At 46.0% G+C, this 16,259-nt stretch overlaps 1 protein-coding gene across 6 annotated transcripts in view; it reads left to right on the forward strand.

Moving 5' to 3' along the window:
* TOX2 (TOX high mobility group box family member 2) overlaps positions 1-16,259 on the forward strand; it is a 212,581-nt gene that overhangs the window by 163,740 nt on the left and 32,582 nt on the right. For all 6 annotated transcript variants that reach the window (XM_072944273.1, XM_072944272.1, XM_072944274.1 and 3 more), the window contains one exon: positions 5,081-5,326. In XM_072944273.1, coding sequence (XP_072800374.1) covers positions 5,081-5,326 — 246 coding nt within the window. The remainder of the gene's footprint in view (positions 1-5,080; positions 5,327-16,259) is intronic.

The following is a 16,259-nucleotide window of genomic DNA, read 5'->3' on the forward strand; positions in this document are numbered from 1 at the left end:
TAGTATGTATTCTCTAGGTCCACCCATGTTGGATGGCAATAGTTCATTCCTTTTTTATGGTTGAGTAATATCCCATAATATAAACACCACATCTTCTTTATCCAGTCATCTGTGGATGAATATTTAGGTTGTTTCCATGTCTTGGCTATTGTAAATAGTGCTGCTATGAACATTGGGGTACATTTTGAATTAGAGTTTTCATCTTTTCCAGATATGTGCCCAGGAGTGGGATTGCTAGGTCATATGGTAGCTCTATTTTTAGTTTTTTAAGGAACCAGCATAGTGTTCTCCATAGTGGCTGCACCAATTTACATTCCCACCAACAGTGTAGGAGGGTTCCCTTTTCTCCACACCCTCTCCAGCACTTATTATTTGTAGACTTTTTCATGATGGCTATTCTGGCTGGTGTGAGGACATACCTCATTGTAGTTTTGATCTGCATTTCTCTAATAGTTAGCGATGTTGGACATCTTTTCATGTGCCTTACATTTTAACAGGATAATTCTGGCCTCTGAGTGAGAACAGACCATAGTAAGGGCAGAGGCAGGAAAACCAGGTAGGAGACTATTTTAGTCATTCAAGGTAAAGAAAATGATGGCTTGGACCATAGTGGTTCCATCTTGTATCTGTTCTGAAGGTGGGTCCAATAGATTTCCTGACAAATTTGGTGTAGGAGGTGAGAGGAGAGGGTTCAAGGATAGCTCCAAGGCTTTTGGCCTGAGCAGTTGGAAGGATGGACTTGCCATTCAGTGAGGTGGATAATTCCATGGATTGATAGGTTCTCTTTTGGACATGTTAAGTTCAAGGTGTCTATTAAAATCTTAAAGAGAAAGAAGACACTAATGAACTTATCTACAAAACAGAAACAGACTCACATAGGAAACAATCTTATGGTTACCGGTGGGGAAGGAGGGTGGGAAGGGATAAATCAGGAGTTTGAGATTTGAGAATATTAACTAGTATATATAAAACAGATAAACAACAAATTTCTTCTGTATAAGGCAGGGAACTATACTCAGTATCTTGTAGTAACCTATAATGAAAAAGAATGTATGTGTATATATGTATGACTGAAATATTATGCTGTACACCAGAAATTGACACATTGTAAACTGACTATACTTCAATTAAAAAAAATCTAAACAAAGCTGTCAAATAAGATTGGGCTCTATGAATCTATAGTTAGGAGAGCAGTCTGGGCTGGACATATGAGCTGGGGAGTCAGCAGCAGCAGATGGTATTTAAAGCCACAAGTCTGGATGAGATCCTCAAGGAGTGAGTACGTTTAGAGAAGAGGTCTGAGATCTGAGCTCTGTGACATCATTAATAGGTTGGGGGATAGAATGGGAACCGGCAAAGGACATGGAGCAGAACTGGCCTGTGATTTCAGAAGGTCAGCATCTGTGGTGTCCTAGAAGCATTTGAAGAAATCTCTTCCCAGGAGAAAGGGGTGGCCAAGTATGTCAGATGTTGCTGAGAAGGTCAAGGTGGGCAAGTGGGGACTGAGATCAGACCATTGGACTTAGTAACATGGAGGTTATTGGTGACCTTGCCAGACAGATTGGGTGGGTGGTGGAGTGAAAATGTAACTGGAGCGGGCTTGAGAGAGGATGGGTGCCTAGGAAGAGACAAATTTTTGCAAAAGTCTCCCTGTAAGGTTTTGCTAATATTTTTCACTTCTAGAGTTCTTACAACTTGGCATCTCTTTCTGTATTCTCATGAGCACACTGGTGCTAGAGAGCAAATTAGACATCTGAGTGGCCCATCTCTTACTTAGAGGAAGTGAGAAATACGGATCTCGAAGAGGTGAAGAGGTCTCCGACCCAGTGTGGGAAAATGATGGATTCAGAGTCACAAGACCTGGGTTTGAGTTCACAAGAATTACTAGCCACATGCCCCCTCCATTTTCTAAGCTTCATCCTCTTCGCCTGCAGAGTGGAGAGAACAGTCCCTTCTTTGCAGAGCTGATAGCGAGTGAATGGAGAGTGAGCGTGAAAGTGCCGGGTCCAGTGGCTGGCACACAGGATGAGTCTGTAGCAGGCTGGGCAGGTAGTCAGGTGTCCTGCATTTAGGATTTAATTGCATTCCGAGGAGGCATGTATGTGTTTGCATGTTTAGTTATTTTTAAACGTGCTAATTGCCTTTTTAAATGAATTGTCATCATTGTGTGATTCCAATATTTTGATTTACCATATGCTTATTTTTGCAAAAGGCTTCTGGGCATTTGGGCCTCTTCCAGTGTGTGAAGGTTTTGGTTTTTAAGTGAAAAGCATGGACTTGGGCAGTCATTTGGCATTCACCATCCCGTGCCACGCGACAGCACCTGTTGTGGGTGGAGCGGACAGAGAAGAGGGCAGCGGTCCACAGACGTGAGCAGTGGGTGACTGAGGGACTTCCAGTCTGTGAGAGGGACAGACATGGAAACATCCAGATGAGATCTAAATCCAAAGCCTCATGTACCCCCCACCCCATTTCATGAGCTCATTCATCACATTCTAATTGAGCACCTACGGTGTGCCAGGCCCTGGTGACAAGACAGTCTTAACCCCTACCCTCATGGAGTCTGGGGGCAGGGGACACAAGCTGAAGAGTCACAGATCATTGCAGGCAATAATGATACTCTGGGGAGCACATATGAGGGGCTGAGGAGGGGGAGTGGGGGTGGTGAGAGGAGGGGAGTCCTGCTGTGGGATGGGTGGGGGGCTGGGGGAGGCTTCCTGGGACTCTGCTTTCCCAGATAATATGATATGATACCATCTAAAGGCAATCAGCCCCCAGCCCATCTCGGTGGTCAGACAGAAGCCAGGCTTTACCCTGCGATGCACAGTGTGGAGTGAGGAGTTACGGACATTCACAGCAGGGGAGACCATGAGGTTGCTGAGTGTGTGAGCTGCTGTTTACTTGTCCTGTGTCCTTGGGGAAGTCCCTTAATGTCTCTGAAACTTCAGGCCAGCATTCTGTTGATTCTTATTTTGTGGTTGACTTTATTCCTTTGGTAGCTATGTAAGTGTAAAAAGTTAAAGCTCTAAACTGCTTGTCTACCTGTGAAATAATCTCACAACAGCCCTGCAGAGGGAGTCAGTGAGCCAGAGGTGGCTTGGGCTCTGGGTCCAAGGGATTGGATGTGAGTGTGACAAGGCTCTCTCAGAGCATGTTTCCGTGGATATAAAGGGCAGTTAGGGCTCTTCTGCAGAAATTGTGGTGAGGTTCAAACCACAGGTGCCCAAGGAGAAAGGCGTTGACACCAAGCAGGTGTTTTAGATACTTGTGGTCCTCACTCTCACCAAAGCTCCACTCAGTCCTACCCATCCCCACCCCCCAGCGACCTCATCCAACAAATATTTACTGAGAGCCTACCTGCCAGGAACCAGATACTGTATAGGGCTTTATTGTAATGCACATTCTTAACTTACCAAAGAACACAAGGGTGTTAGATGTTATTTCCTGTATGCTTTGTGGATTCATGTTTTTTTCCCCTCTCTACACATTTTGTATTATGATTGTTGTAAAATCTACCATCATATTCACCAATGCTTTGGGTGTCCTTCATCAGTTCTGGAATATTCCCAACCATTATCTCTTCAGTTACTCCTCTATCCCATCCTCTCACTCTTCTCCCTCCAGAATGCTGCTGGAACAGATGTTCATTAGAGACCCTCACATCGTCCTCTATGTCTTGAAACTTCTCTGTCTTGTTTTCTCAGATCCATCTTCCAGTTCACACGTGTTTCTTCTCCTAGGTCTAATCTCTCTAGGTCTAAAGGGGGGATGATTCCCCAGGCTAATGTTAACCTTGGTACCAAAACCCAACAAGAGTAGTGTGAAGAAGAATTATAGGCTTATCTCACTCATGACCTAGAAGCAAAAATCCTAAACAAAATCCAACAATGCATAAAACTAATAACATCATGACCAAGTAGGGTCTGTTCCAGAAATGCAAGGCTGTTTTCACATTAGAAAAACCAAGTGTACAAAATTTGTAGATACTGATGGGCATATGTAGAATAGATAAACAAGGTTATACTGTATAGCACAGGGAAATATATACAAGATCTTGTGGTAGCTCACAGTGAAAAAAATGTGACAATGAATATATGTGTGTTCATGTATAACTGAAAAGTTGTGCTCTACACTGGAATTTGACACAACATTGTAAAATGACCATAACTCAATAAAAAATGTTTAGAAAAAATAAAAATTAAAAAAAAAGAAAAACCAAGTGTAACAATTTGCCACATTAACTGAATTAAAATAGAAAAGTCATTTGAGTCTTTTGGTAGATGCAGGGAAAAAGAGTTCAATAAAATTAAAAATCGATGCACAATTGAAAGAAAAAGGAATGCCCTTGACCTTTATAGAATACCTGTGGAAACCAATCCAGGCATCATGCTTAGTGGTAAAATATTGAGATACTTAAGGGAGAAAAGCAAGAGTGTCCACTCTTACCATTTCTATTCAACATGTACCGGGGCTTCCTGGTCAGCGCAGTGAGGTGAGAAAAATGAACAAATAATGTTTGGCGAGTACAGTGTCCAGTGTGACTTGTAGCTTGTGCTTCTGGGGGAATGTTTGTACCATTTACCAAGATGAGAAAGACCAAGAGAGGACCCCGTTGGGCTGGGTGTTGGGAACACACAGGAGAAAGTGGTCCAGCTGCCCTGGAAGACCACTGGGTAGGGAGTCGGGGTATTTCAGCTCCACTCCCAGCTTTGCTACTAACCTTGCATGGGCCGCTTTCCTTTTGGACCTGAGTTGTCCCATCTGTAAAACAGGTGGGTGTGGACAGGTGGATTCATGGTGGGCTGCGGTGGCCAGATCTCAGGAAAACAGGAAGAACAGGTGAACGGGAGCTGGCCCCACTCCCCGGGAGGCAGGATTTTGTGTACAGACCCTCTGGGAGGAAGAAGCGCCCACTTGGGGATGGGGCAGGAGTCTGGCCGGACCTGTTGACCGCGTGCCTTGCAGAGGGATCATCTCCTCTCTCCTTGGCCAGGGGGTTATCGTGGTTGTTGCTGTTACTAATGCTGTTAGGCATGTTTAAGACACTGACCTCCAACCACATGCCCTTTGGATGTTTTAGACCTACAACAGCCAGAACGAGAGCAACGAAGACTATGAGATCCCCCCAATAACTCCTCCCAACCTCCCTGAGCCACCCCTCCTGCACCTGGGGGACCACGAAGCCGGCTACCACTCACTGTGCCACGGCCTCGCGCCCAACGGACTGCTGCCTGCTTACTCCTACCAGGCCATGGACCTCCCGGCCATCATGGTGTCCAACATGCTGGCCCAGGACAGCCACCTGCTATCGGGCCAGCTGCCCACGGTGAGTCCCTGTACTGCCCTGGTTCCTGCTGGTTACGGCAGGGGAGGGGGTTGGAGGGGAACAGAATGTCAGCGCCTTGAAGAGGATCTTCCGCTTGTGGGGAGGGTCTGGGCTCAGGTGGTTGCTTATGTGGGGGTCTGCAGAACATGGGGGGGTGGGCATGGGGGGAAATTTATGTCCTCATACTCCTCAGTTCTGAAGCTCTGTATATAATATCTCAGTATTATTTGCCTTGTTATTTTTAATAGTATAATCTCATCTTTGTTTTTAGTTTTTAAAGGCTTTATTGAGATACAGTTCACCTACCGTACAATTCACCCATTTAAAGTGTATAGTTCAGTAGCTTTTAGTATCTTCACAGAGTTGTGTGACCATCAACACAGTCTGTTTTAGAACATGTTCATCAACCCCCCAAAAATCCCTCTACCTTTTAGCCCTTATTCCCAACTCCCCCCACGTCCTCCAGCCCTAGGCAACCACTCACCTACTTTCTGTCTCTATATATTTGCCTATTCTGCAGATTTCATATAAATGGAATCATATCATTTTAAAAATATTGTCTCTTGCTTAAGTTGGCAAGAAAGAGGGTGATTACTGAGTTAGAGCTTGTGGGATAGGTGGAAATTTGGCAGGCAGAACAGGACAGGAAAGGACCTACCAGGCTAGGGGAGCAGCATATACAAAAGCAGGAGGCACGAGGGCTTACGTCCCTCTCAGGAGCATCGTGCAGTTCATTCTTTTAATCAGGCTGGAGAGAAAGGATGTGGAGCCTCAGAGGGAGAGGGGAGGGGAAAGAGCTAGCAGGGCCTGGATAATGAAGGGCCTGAATCCCATGCTGAGGAAAGGTAGGATTTTTCAGCATGAATGGCTGATGTGAACAATCAAGACCTTTAGAAAAATCAGTAGAGAATTTTTTGTATAATGGGAAAAATCTTAAGGGAATTCTAGTACCTCTCCTAAATGACTGTGATGTGTGTTTCATTTTGCTTTTTCCTTCACAGTTAATATGATATGCAAATCACAACTACTAGGTTCATTCCTCATTGACAGAAATCAAACTCAAATAAGCTGAAGCGAAAAAGACTGAAATATCTAGGGGTGGACAGAGGGTTTTAGGCATGGCTGGATCCAGGAACTCCAGCAGTATCATTAGGGCCCTATCTCATCCCCACTTCTGCACAGCAGGTATGATGGCCGTTGGCAGCCAACATCTTCCCTGATGTCTCTAGCAGGTGGCAGTTTGGGTCTTGCATGGGAACATGACACAGCATGGCTGAACCAACCACTATGTCCTGGAGGAAGCAATCCTTGATTTTGTCACAAACACACCTGAATGCAGGGGAGGAGGAGCCACTAAACTGATTTTCTATCAAAATCACATGGTTTTGGGTAGATCATGTTTATCTCTGCAGAGGCTGCTCAGAGGCCACAGCCAAATTCATGGCCCAATTCTAGCAGATGCCTGGGGCCTTCAGGCATACAGTTCATAGTCTGCTAATCCTGATTATATTTTATTTATTTATTGTTTTCCTCTTATTACCATCAAATTTTCTTGCTTAAAAAAATCTGGTATACTCTATGCATTTTTGAGAGCTACATCACTATTTTTTGAAGCTAAGTGAGACGTAGAGAGAGAGGAGGGTGGGAGAGAGGAAGCCAACTCACGCCCCACGTCTTATACTGTGCAGGGTCTGACCAAAGTGCTCAATGGAAATTGACGCTCCATTTCTTGAGGAACGAGCCCACCAATAATGCAGGTCCTACGCTTCCTCTCCTCTAAGAGACTGGCAGATTCCACAGCCGTGTGGTTTTAATTCCACTTTGTTAGAATGCTTCTACCTTAGCTGCCTGCCCAGCTGATTTCCTAACAAAAACTTTACAACTCCAGACCGTCCCAGTTCGAGATTTATGGTAACACAGGCCAGGGTAGAGCCCGGCAGACACCTGCCTGTGAACACAGGGGAGTTTCTGGCTGCCATTCTGGGCCACAGTATCACTGGCCTGTGATACTGGTGATCACTGGAGACAGTGTGGGATAGTGGTTAGGCGTGTGGGCTCTGGTGTCCCACAGACCCCTGTCAGATCCTGGTTCCACCTCCTGAGCTTCAGTCCCCTTGTCTTAGAATCATAAGAGCACTCACCTCCAGACTGCAGTGATGTGTATCTGAGATAATGTATGGAAAGTCTTAGCAAATGTCTGGCAGAGAGTAAACAGTCAGGGAATATTTGCTATTGTTATTATTAGTAGTAAAAACGAATTCCCACTGTAACCAAATGGCAATGTTTCCCATAAGTCTCATTTACCTAAGGGAACAGACTGAAGATACTCCAGGTACCTTGGTAGGGCCACCTGGTTATAAGAGCTCTGATAATTACAAAGGATGTTCTTGTTTATCAGAGATGACCCCCCATCGCTCCTCCCGGGAAATACTTTTGTTGGGCTTGGTCCAAATAGGCACTTTGCAGTCATTTTCCAGATTTCTTTAAAGCTAGCTCGTGTTTAAGATGCTTCACAAATTCAGATAGCTTTAATTCTTCCATTAGTGAGAGTTTTCAAGGGTTCGCTGGGTTTTATATCCCCTCATTATGCAATGAAAGATAAACTAAACTATCTTACCCAGGGGAGGGCTGCCAAACCAAGTGGGAAACCAGATAAGAATGTGTCCATTGGTTGGGATGACCTGGCAAGGAGAGACAAGAACCCCTTAAATAGACAATTGTTTTAAGTTTGTCTGAGCTGCAGCTTGCAGGTGAATGTCTGTGTGTGTGTGTGTGTGTGGACGTGCATGCTGTGTGGTGATGCTGGAATTTGTGCCAGCGCCCACGTGGTGTCAAGCACTGTGCGGGGGCGGGACGGTGGGTGTTTTACAAACATTTTCTCACGTAATGCTTCTGAGTGCGGAGTGGGGCAGGAATTACTGCCGTGAGGAAATGGAGGCTCAGCGCTGGTAGGTGATTGTATTAGTTTCCTGTGGCTGCTCTGACAAATCGTTACAAACTCGGTGGCTTAAATACAACAGAAATTTATTCTCTCACTGCTCTGGAAGCTGGAGGTCCAAAGTCTATATCGTTGGGCCGAAATGAAGCTGTCAGGAGGGGTGAGTTTCCTCCGGGGACTCTGGGAAATAATCCATCCCCTGGAGAGCCCAGCTTCCTGTGGGAGCCACTGTCCTTGACTTGTGGCTGCACCCCTCCAGTCTCTGCCTGCCGTCACATTACCTCCTCTTCCGTCGGCGAACTCTCCCTCTGCCTTACTTATAAGAATGCTTGTGTTGGCACTTAGAGCATTGAGGGATAAAGGAGGATAACCTCCCCATCCCAAGAGCCTTAACTGAGCTGCACCTGCAGAGACTTTTCCCCCCAACACAGTAACAAGTTTGGGTTCCAGGGGATCTGATACCTTTAAAAAAATTTTTTTTATTTTTAATTGAAGTATAGTTGATTTACAGTGTAGTGTTAGTTTTCAGGTCTACAGCAAAATGATTCAACTATATATATACATATATATATTCTTTCTCAGATTCTTTTCCGTTATAGGTTATTACAAGATACTGAATATAGTTCCCTGTGCTGTACAGTAGGTCCTTATTGTTTATCTATTTTATATAACGTAGTGTGTATATATTCATCCCAGACTGCTAATTTATCTCTCCCCCTCCTTTCCCCTTTGGTAACCGTAAGTTTGTTTTCTATGCCTGTGAGGAGCATCTGGTGTCTTGAAAGGGGCCATTTTTCAACTTAACCACAGTGATCAGCCCTGATTGAGAGCCTACTGGGTACCAGGCATTGTTCTGAGTTCTGGACCTACAAGATGCCCTAGAGGAACTGCTGGTGCAGGCGGAGAGACAGGTGAAGAGCCCATTTCTGAAAAGGTGGTAGATGTTCTGCTAGAAACAGTGCACGTTGCTGTGTGCACCTAGAGGAGGCACCTGACTCAGATGTGGGGTTATTGCTTCCTAAAAGAAGTGATGTTCTGATACTAGTAGTTTAGGTACTTTATGGATGAATGAATATAACACAGTTATAAAGTCACAGAACCAGAATTCACGCACCTCTCAGTTTTAGCAGGTGCCCAAGGGATGGAGCAGTTTGGCTGCAGGGCCACCGGTGGCACAGAGGATGCCCCAAAGACCAGGATGCCTATGGTGCTTTCTGCACAGACTGAGATGCATCAAGGGTATGGTCCCTGGAGAGGTGGGTAAGGCAAAGGCATTTGACAGCCATCTCATTAACACCAAGCCCCCTTGGCTCGGATGCCAGAAGCCACAAATTCCTTTTGGTCCCCTGTCCGTGTGGTCTCCCAGCATGCGTGGGAGTCAGCTCTTCTGCTTTAAAGGTATAGCTGCTGGCAGGAGTCCTGTACAGTACTGGAATCAGGCTTCTTTTACAAAATTAAATATGCTTAAGGCTTCTCCCTCGACTTCAGCATCTTAACTGATTAAACATTCATTTCCAAGACAAAAAGAGTCAATTTAGTGTGAGAGATATATTTTGCCAGTTTAATTTAAAGCGCCGCACCTCCATCTGACCCCTATTTTCATAACTCAATAATTTTATCCTGTGTTGATTGTCTCATTTTGAGAGAGATATTGTATGTATAAATCAGTTTCTAAAATACCCAAAGAAACTGGAAGAGTGGAATTTATTAAGCAGCCTCTGTTAAGTCTGAAATAATTTATTTTGGAGTTGTCCTTGGGAAATGTTCGATCCTACGGGTCTGGCTCACCCAGGAGAGGAATTACCCTGGGAAGGGACAAAGCTTGATGCTTCCAGATGAGTTCTTGGGAAATCTGTACCTTTTTCGAGATCAGAGAAACTTCTGGGAGACCCTTGGGCAGGTGGAGACGGGGCTCGATGGGAAATGAGTTCTGGCAAAGCTGAGTTCTGGCAAAACCAGCTGGGGGTTCTGGTGATTTGGGAAATAGGGGGCTTCCCTCAGTTGAGCCCTGTGGGTCACCGAGGATCTGTGATCCAGCCTTTGGCTTCATCAGCACAAGACTGGCACACAGCCGTCATTTAACCATTCTCCTCCAATGTCAACTCCTGTTTACTGTTTTCTCTGGGACTTTGGACAAGTCACTTCTATCCCAGCCTCAGTTTCCCCATCTGTGGAAGGGGGATTGGGGTTCCAGCTCTGGTGAACTCACAAATAGGAAAATGGGAAAAATTGCTTTGTCAGGACAAAGTCTATGGGTGTGGGGTTGGATAGACAACCCCCTGCCCTGCTTCCACTACCACACACGCCACTGTCGTGAGGGCTTAAAGCTTATCAACTTGGATCAAAATCCTGAGTGCTGGACTGGTAGTTTTGGACCCTTTGTGTTCTAGGTACCTGTCCCAAAACGTCTTGCCAAAACTGGACCTTCTCCCTGCACAGAGACGGCTGGGGGCCACACTAACTGAAGGGTCTTTCCTGGCTAGTGGCTTAGGGTGTGCTGTTGGGGAGAGGGCTGGGCAGTATCTTAGCTACCACTTCACCCCCTTGCTTCGGAGATGGTTCCCACGAGACAGCTTGCAACCCTGGCTCAGGGTCTGGAGACTGGGGGCAGGGCCTGTGTACTGACTGTGGGAGGTCCTTAATATCCATCCCTTAACACCTCCCCACTTCTCTGCCTGTTCTCACTCTTCCTTTCCAATCTCCTCTCTCTCCTCCCCCCTTTCCTGACTTATCCTTTCTCCACCCAGAAGGCTTTGTCTACCTCTATTTGATTCTCACAAGTTGAGATTCAGGGAATCCTCTCTGGAGTTGGAGAAAAAGGGGCCAAAGACCCCCGACCTTTGGTCCTCTGGACTTCTGAGCTATAGGGTGAGTAGAGACCCCTGCTCAGTCCATCCTATCCATTTTATTGCTTCTAATGCATAATTTGGTTTTTTGTTTTGTTATATGACTGCTATCAGTTAGTTTTTGCTGTGTAACAAACTACCTCGACACTTGTAGTAGCTTAAAGCAAACAATGAACTTTTCCTATGTCACATGCTTCTGCGGGTCAGCAAAGTAGTTCTTTAGATCTGGACTGCTTGGCTGATTTCTGGGGTCTGCTTGCAGCTTGGCTGGGGCTTTGTGATCTAGGATGGCCTTGTTCACATCTTGGCAGTTGGCTGAAGTCAATGGGGATAATGTGGCCACAGGTCTCTCCTCATATGGTGGCCTGGGCTTGTTCACCTGGCAGGGGTCAAAGGGGTCCCAAGAGCGGCAAGAAAGAGAGGCTCCAATGTGCAACCACTTTTCAAACCTCTACTTGCATCACATTTGCTAACGTCCTATTGGCCAACGCAAGTCATATGGCCAAACCCTGAAATAGACCCCACTTCTTAAAGGGAGAAATGGCAGAGTCCCATTGCAGAAGGGTAGGCAGGAATTTGTGATCATTTTTGTAATCTACTGTGGTAGTATTTTGTGTGTGCATGTGTCTGTGTTTTGTTTTCTTAGTGTGTGGTATTACCCAGTAGTTACGAGCATGGCATCTGGCTGACCTAAGTTCAAAACTCAGTTCCACCATTTGTCACCCTCCACCCTGTGACCCAGAGCTAGGGGTGAATCCACCTTCCGGAGCCTCAGTTTTTTCATCTGTAAAATGGAGATAATGTTACTTGCCTTATCAGAACTTATAAAGATTCAGTGATTTGATGGAGGTCAAGTACCCAGCCCAGTGCCTGGCACACAGTGGGCATTCAGTAAATGTGAGCCAATCTGTTGATTCATCTACTCATTTTACTGATGGGGTTTGGGTATCTGTGTTTGTCCAGCCCAACCTGCCGGGGGTCAGCTTTGCTGGAGCAGTCATCAGGCTGACTCATCAACTGGGGGGCTGGTCCAAGAGATGAGTGTTGGGGAAGGCAGATCAGAGCTGGGGGTGGTGAGGGCCCCAGCTGGGATTGGACAGGGGATGGACATATTCATTAAACCAGGACCTTGGTCAGGGCTCAGAGCATGAGAACAGCATACTGACAGTTCCACTGCTTACCAAGAAAGTGAGAGCCCCAAACCCAACTCTTCTTGGCTACCTGACCAGGGAAAGGATGCATCTTAGTAAAAATCAGGCATCCGCCAGGGCTTCTGCAGCCTGAGCTCTTCCTGGGTACCATGTTTTTGGCTGATTTCCCTCTGTGCATGTGAATGGGGGTGCTTATCTACCAAATGGGCTTCTAGAACTGGGGAAACCGGAGGTCCAGAGGTTTCTATATATTCCGCAGAGTCCAGATGAAACTCCCTCCTCCTGTTTTTAGAGGCAATAAGCGAAAGAAATATGTCTTTTTATATTTTATAAAACTCAGAAAAATGGCTTTAAACAGCTTTTGCTCCCCTGCTATAATTATTTATTTTCAAACACTCCTGCAGGGGACTGCTCCGTTTTCTTATCCTGCACTCCTTTTTCTCATAAATGAACCATCACTTCAATAAATCATTATGAAAACAGAGACTAACACCGGCTCTGAAAGGTTGAAAGATTTATGTAACACATTTATGTTTCCCATTTTCTCATTCTGGTACTCGGCTGCAAAAGCTAAGCTAATAAAAGCTGCTATTAATATTTCTTGTTGCCTAGCAACCCCAGAGCGGGAGTAATAGCTTCAGCTAGAAAAATAGATGACCGATAAGGAAAAATTCAATTCTTTTATTATCTCAGGGGGAAATGGCCTTTTACTGGAACATTATGATGTACGAGTGTGAAGTTGAACACAAAAGATTTTTTTGTATGTTTGTTTTTCTATTTTTAATGAACATTATTTTACCTCCACTGACTCTTTCAGGGCACTTTTGTTTTCTTTTGCTCCCCACCCCCCCATCCCTCATGCTTAATTTAGTAGCTATAGTAGTTAAGAACCTGTCCGCGTTTTTTAGTTTAAAAATGGTTTTTGCAAAGGTTTATAAGGCAGTCATAAAAATTCTCTCCCAGTTAAAAACTCAGGCCAGTGATAAGCCAACACACAGGCTAGTTCTCTGCCAACAGGCTCACGTTCATTGAAAGATAAGACTCATGGTTTTCACCAAGAGAAAGGTCGGAAACGAACAAAATGTGTTCTTTTCCGTGTCCCAGATTTCTTTGGAACCCGGAGAAGCTGTCTCTTTTGAGAAGGGTTTGTGCTAAAGTTTGAGGTATGTTCAAAGCAGAAAAGGATGGGACATTTATTGAGCACCTGCTGTGTACACACATGGTGCCGTGGCCTCTTCCCAACAACCCTCCAGAGTAGGTACCATTATTATCCCCATTTTTCAGATGCAGAAACTGAGGCTTAGAGAGGCCAAGGAACCAGCCCAAGGTAGCTTGACACCATAACGTTTCACCTCTTTGTGTTTAGTATGGGGTTTCTCAACTTAGCAGTGCCAGCATTTGGGGCATGATCATTTTCTGTTGTGGGGGGCTGTTCTGTGCATTGTAGGATGTCCAGCAGCATCCCTGGCCTCCACCCACTGGGAATGCTCCCCCAGTCAAAATCAAAATTTTAAAAATGTCTCCTGTCATTGCCAAATATCCCCTGGGGAACAAAATCACGCCTGATGGAGAGCCACTGCATGCTGTTTCCTCTGCTTGGAAGCCTCTCCCCCTGTCAACTTGTGAACTCCTATTCCTGTGTTAGGACCCAGTTCAGAAGTTGTCTTCTCTTTGAGGCTCTCTGGATCCTTTGGGCTGAGTGTAGGGTGTGGCAAGTGAGGCACTTGCCCCCATCACAAAATTTAAGGGCATGCCAAAGAACTCAGGAATCCAGATAAGTCCTTTTTTTTCGTGTGGTGTTTTTAAAAACCAAAATTACCACTGAAGATATGATGAACAGTATATCAAAAATTTAAGTAAACATGAGACTAGTCTGAATTCACAGAAATATGTGGTTGTCCTTTTAGATGCCTGTCTGTGCCCCCAGCCCCGCTCAGCCTGAAGGCTGGATCTTTGCTTTATGCCTTTCTCTGGCACCGGCATCTAACAAAGGGCCTGAGTTGCAAATAACCCTCAAACTCCGTTTATTGACAGAATGAATGGGAGGAGAGAGATGGCTTGTCTAAGCTCACACAGTGAAAAAAAGGATAGAGATGGAACTTGAACCCAGGGCACTGACTCCAAGCCCTGTGCTCTCTGCACCCTTCAGGCCACGTATGGGGTGAACTGAGGTTGCCTGCAGGGTGGTATCTAAGTCACAGAGGATTCAGAGATGCCCTGGGGTGCTCACAGCCTGGAGGGTGGGGACAGGTAACGGCAGCCATGATTTCAGCGTGGTGCCCACATGGCTCTCCCCGAGGCTGTCTTATTCAGGCAGGAGCCGGCAGCTCACTGATGTGGAGCATCTCCAAGAACAGAACCGTGATGGGAGCCCCTCGGAGCACCACTCATGCTCACTGCGGTTGTGGATTCCTCGTTGTGGCCTTTGGAGGGGAAGGACCCCTCTGTGTCTGACCCTACATTCTCTTGGTGAACTTTTTCTAAATTAATGGATGAATTGTCTATAATCTGCTAACATTTACTTAGCATTTATTATATGCTTGGCACCCACTTAAGCCCTTTATATTTGTTATCTCATGTAATCCTTCACCCTGAGAAGGAGGGCCTGTTATGGTTGCCATTTTGCAGAGGAGAAAACAGAGGCACAAGCAAGAAAAATCTCTTGGCTACAGAACTGTCACATGGTGGTGCCCAGATTTGAACCCAGGTGGCCTGACTCATCAGCCTGTGGACTCAATATCTAATAGCCTGTACAGCCTTCACGTGAATTAATGAATGAGCAAGGAAGTGAGTGAGCCAGGCTTGAGACCCATTTTAACCGACTCTGAGTCAAGCCTTTCATGTTCATAAGTAACTACAGCACGAAGTGTGAGGTGTTAGCTTGGAATGAGGAGCGGATGAGTGCTGACAAGCTCAGAGGAGAGTAGTAGCAAGGGGGACTTCCTGGAGGTGGCAGCCTTGGGGCTGGGCCTTAGGAGCCAGAGAACAGCAACAGAAGCCTAAAGGAGGAAGCTTCACACCTGCCTGGACTTCCTTGTATAGACCCAATTGCCGCCTCTTCTGCTGAGCTTTGCCAACAGTTGTGATGTTTTATGGTCACATTGGCGCCCTCTGGCACCGGTCCTCCCCACCCCTTGCCAGGCTCCTAATCGGAGCCATGACCCTCTGGCCTTGAAGGGTGCAAGGGCCAAACATTTAACTTCCATTCTGGGCCAGATGCCCAGCTTGGCAGAGTACCTCTCCCTCTGAGACCTGTTCCCGAGTCACAAGGGAGAATTTACGGAAAATCTCAGCAACATCCGTCAGCTGCAGCTTTGATATTACCCCACATAATGGCTCTTTCCTCCGAGTGCATATTCAGTACCACGTTTGGGAAAATGAGCTTTTAATGTACCGTCGGCATTGCTGAGAAACCATCTCTGGCTCCGCAGAATGTCTGGAGCACATAAAACTTGAGATCTATTGGAGTCATTTTCCCCCGGCTCTGCTGGATAATAAAAAGTCAGTCCCGTGCCCGCTTTCTCTCATCTTGCGGCTTTGTCCATTTAGAACTCGGAGTCTTTATAAAAGGAGGTGAGACAAATAAAACTCATCAAAATATTAAGGCTCCAGAAGAAAGCGTCAGTGCACTATTGAAGCCCAGGCACCAAGAGCATTTCGAGGGGAAGGGCATCCCGGGGGAGGTTTCAGCACACCGGCTGGCTTGGGCTGTGGTGGCTGTGATGCTGGAGCCTGGTGTCCAAGCCCCAGCACTTAACCGGGAATCTGGAGCCCTGAGGTCCCTGTTCTGCCCTGGTGGGTGATCTTGGACATTACTCTCCCTCTCTGACCCGCAAGTAAGATGGAGCTGATGCTATTTACACAGGGTGATTGTGAGAACCAAATGTGCCAACAGACGGTCCTGGTACTTAGGCTCATGTGTGAGATGTAGCAGGTGTCAGACACAGGTTTGTTGAGTGGCTGAGTAAATGAGTGAAAATAAACGCTGCCTGTGTAAA

Source organism: Vicugna pacos, chromosome 19 (assembly GCF_048564905.1).
Source record: "Vicugna pacos chromosome 19, VicPac4, whole genome shotgun sequence".
Lineage (NCBI taxonomy): Eukaryota > Metazoa > Chordata > Mammalia > Artiodactyla > Camelidae > Vicugna > Vicugna pacos.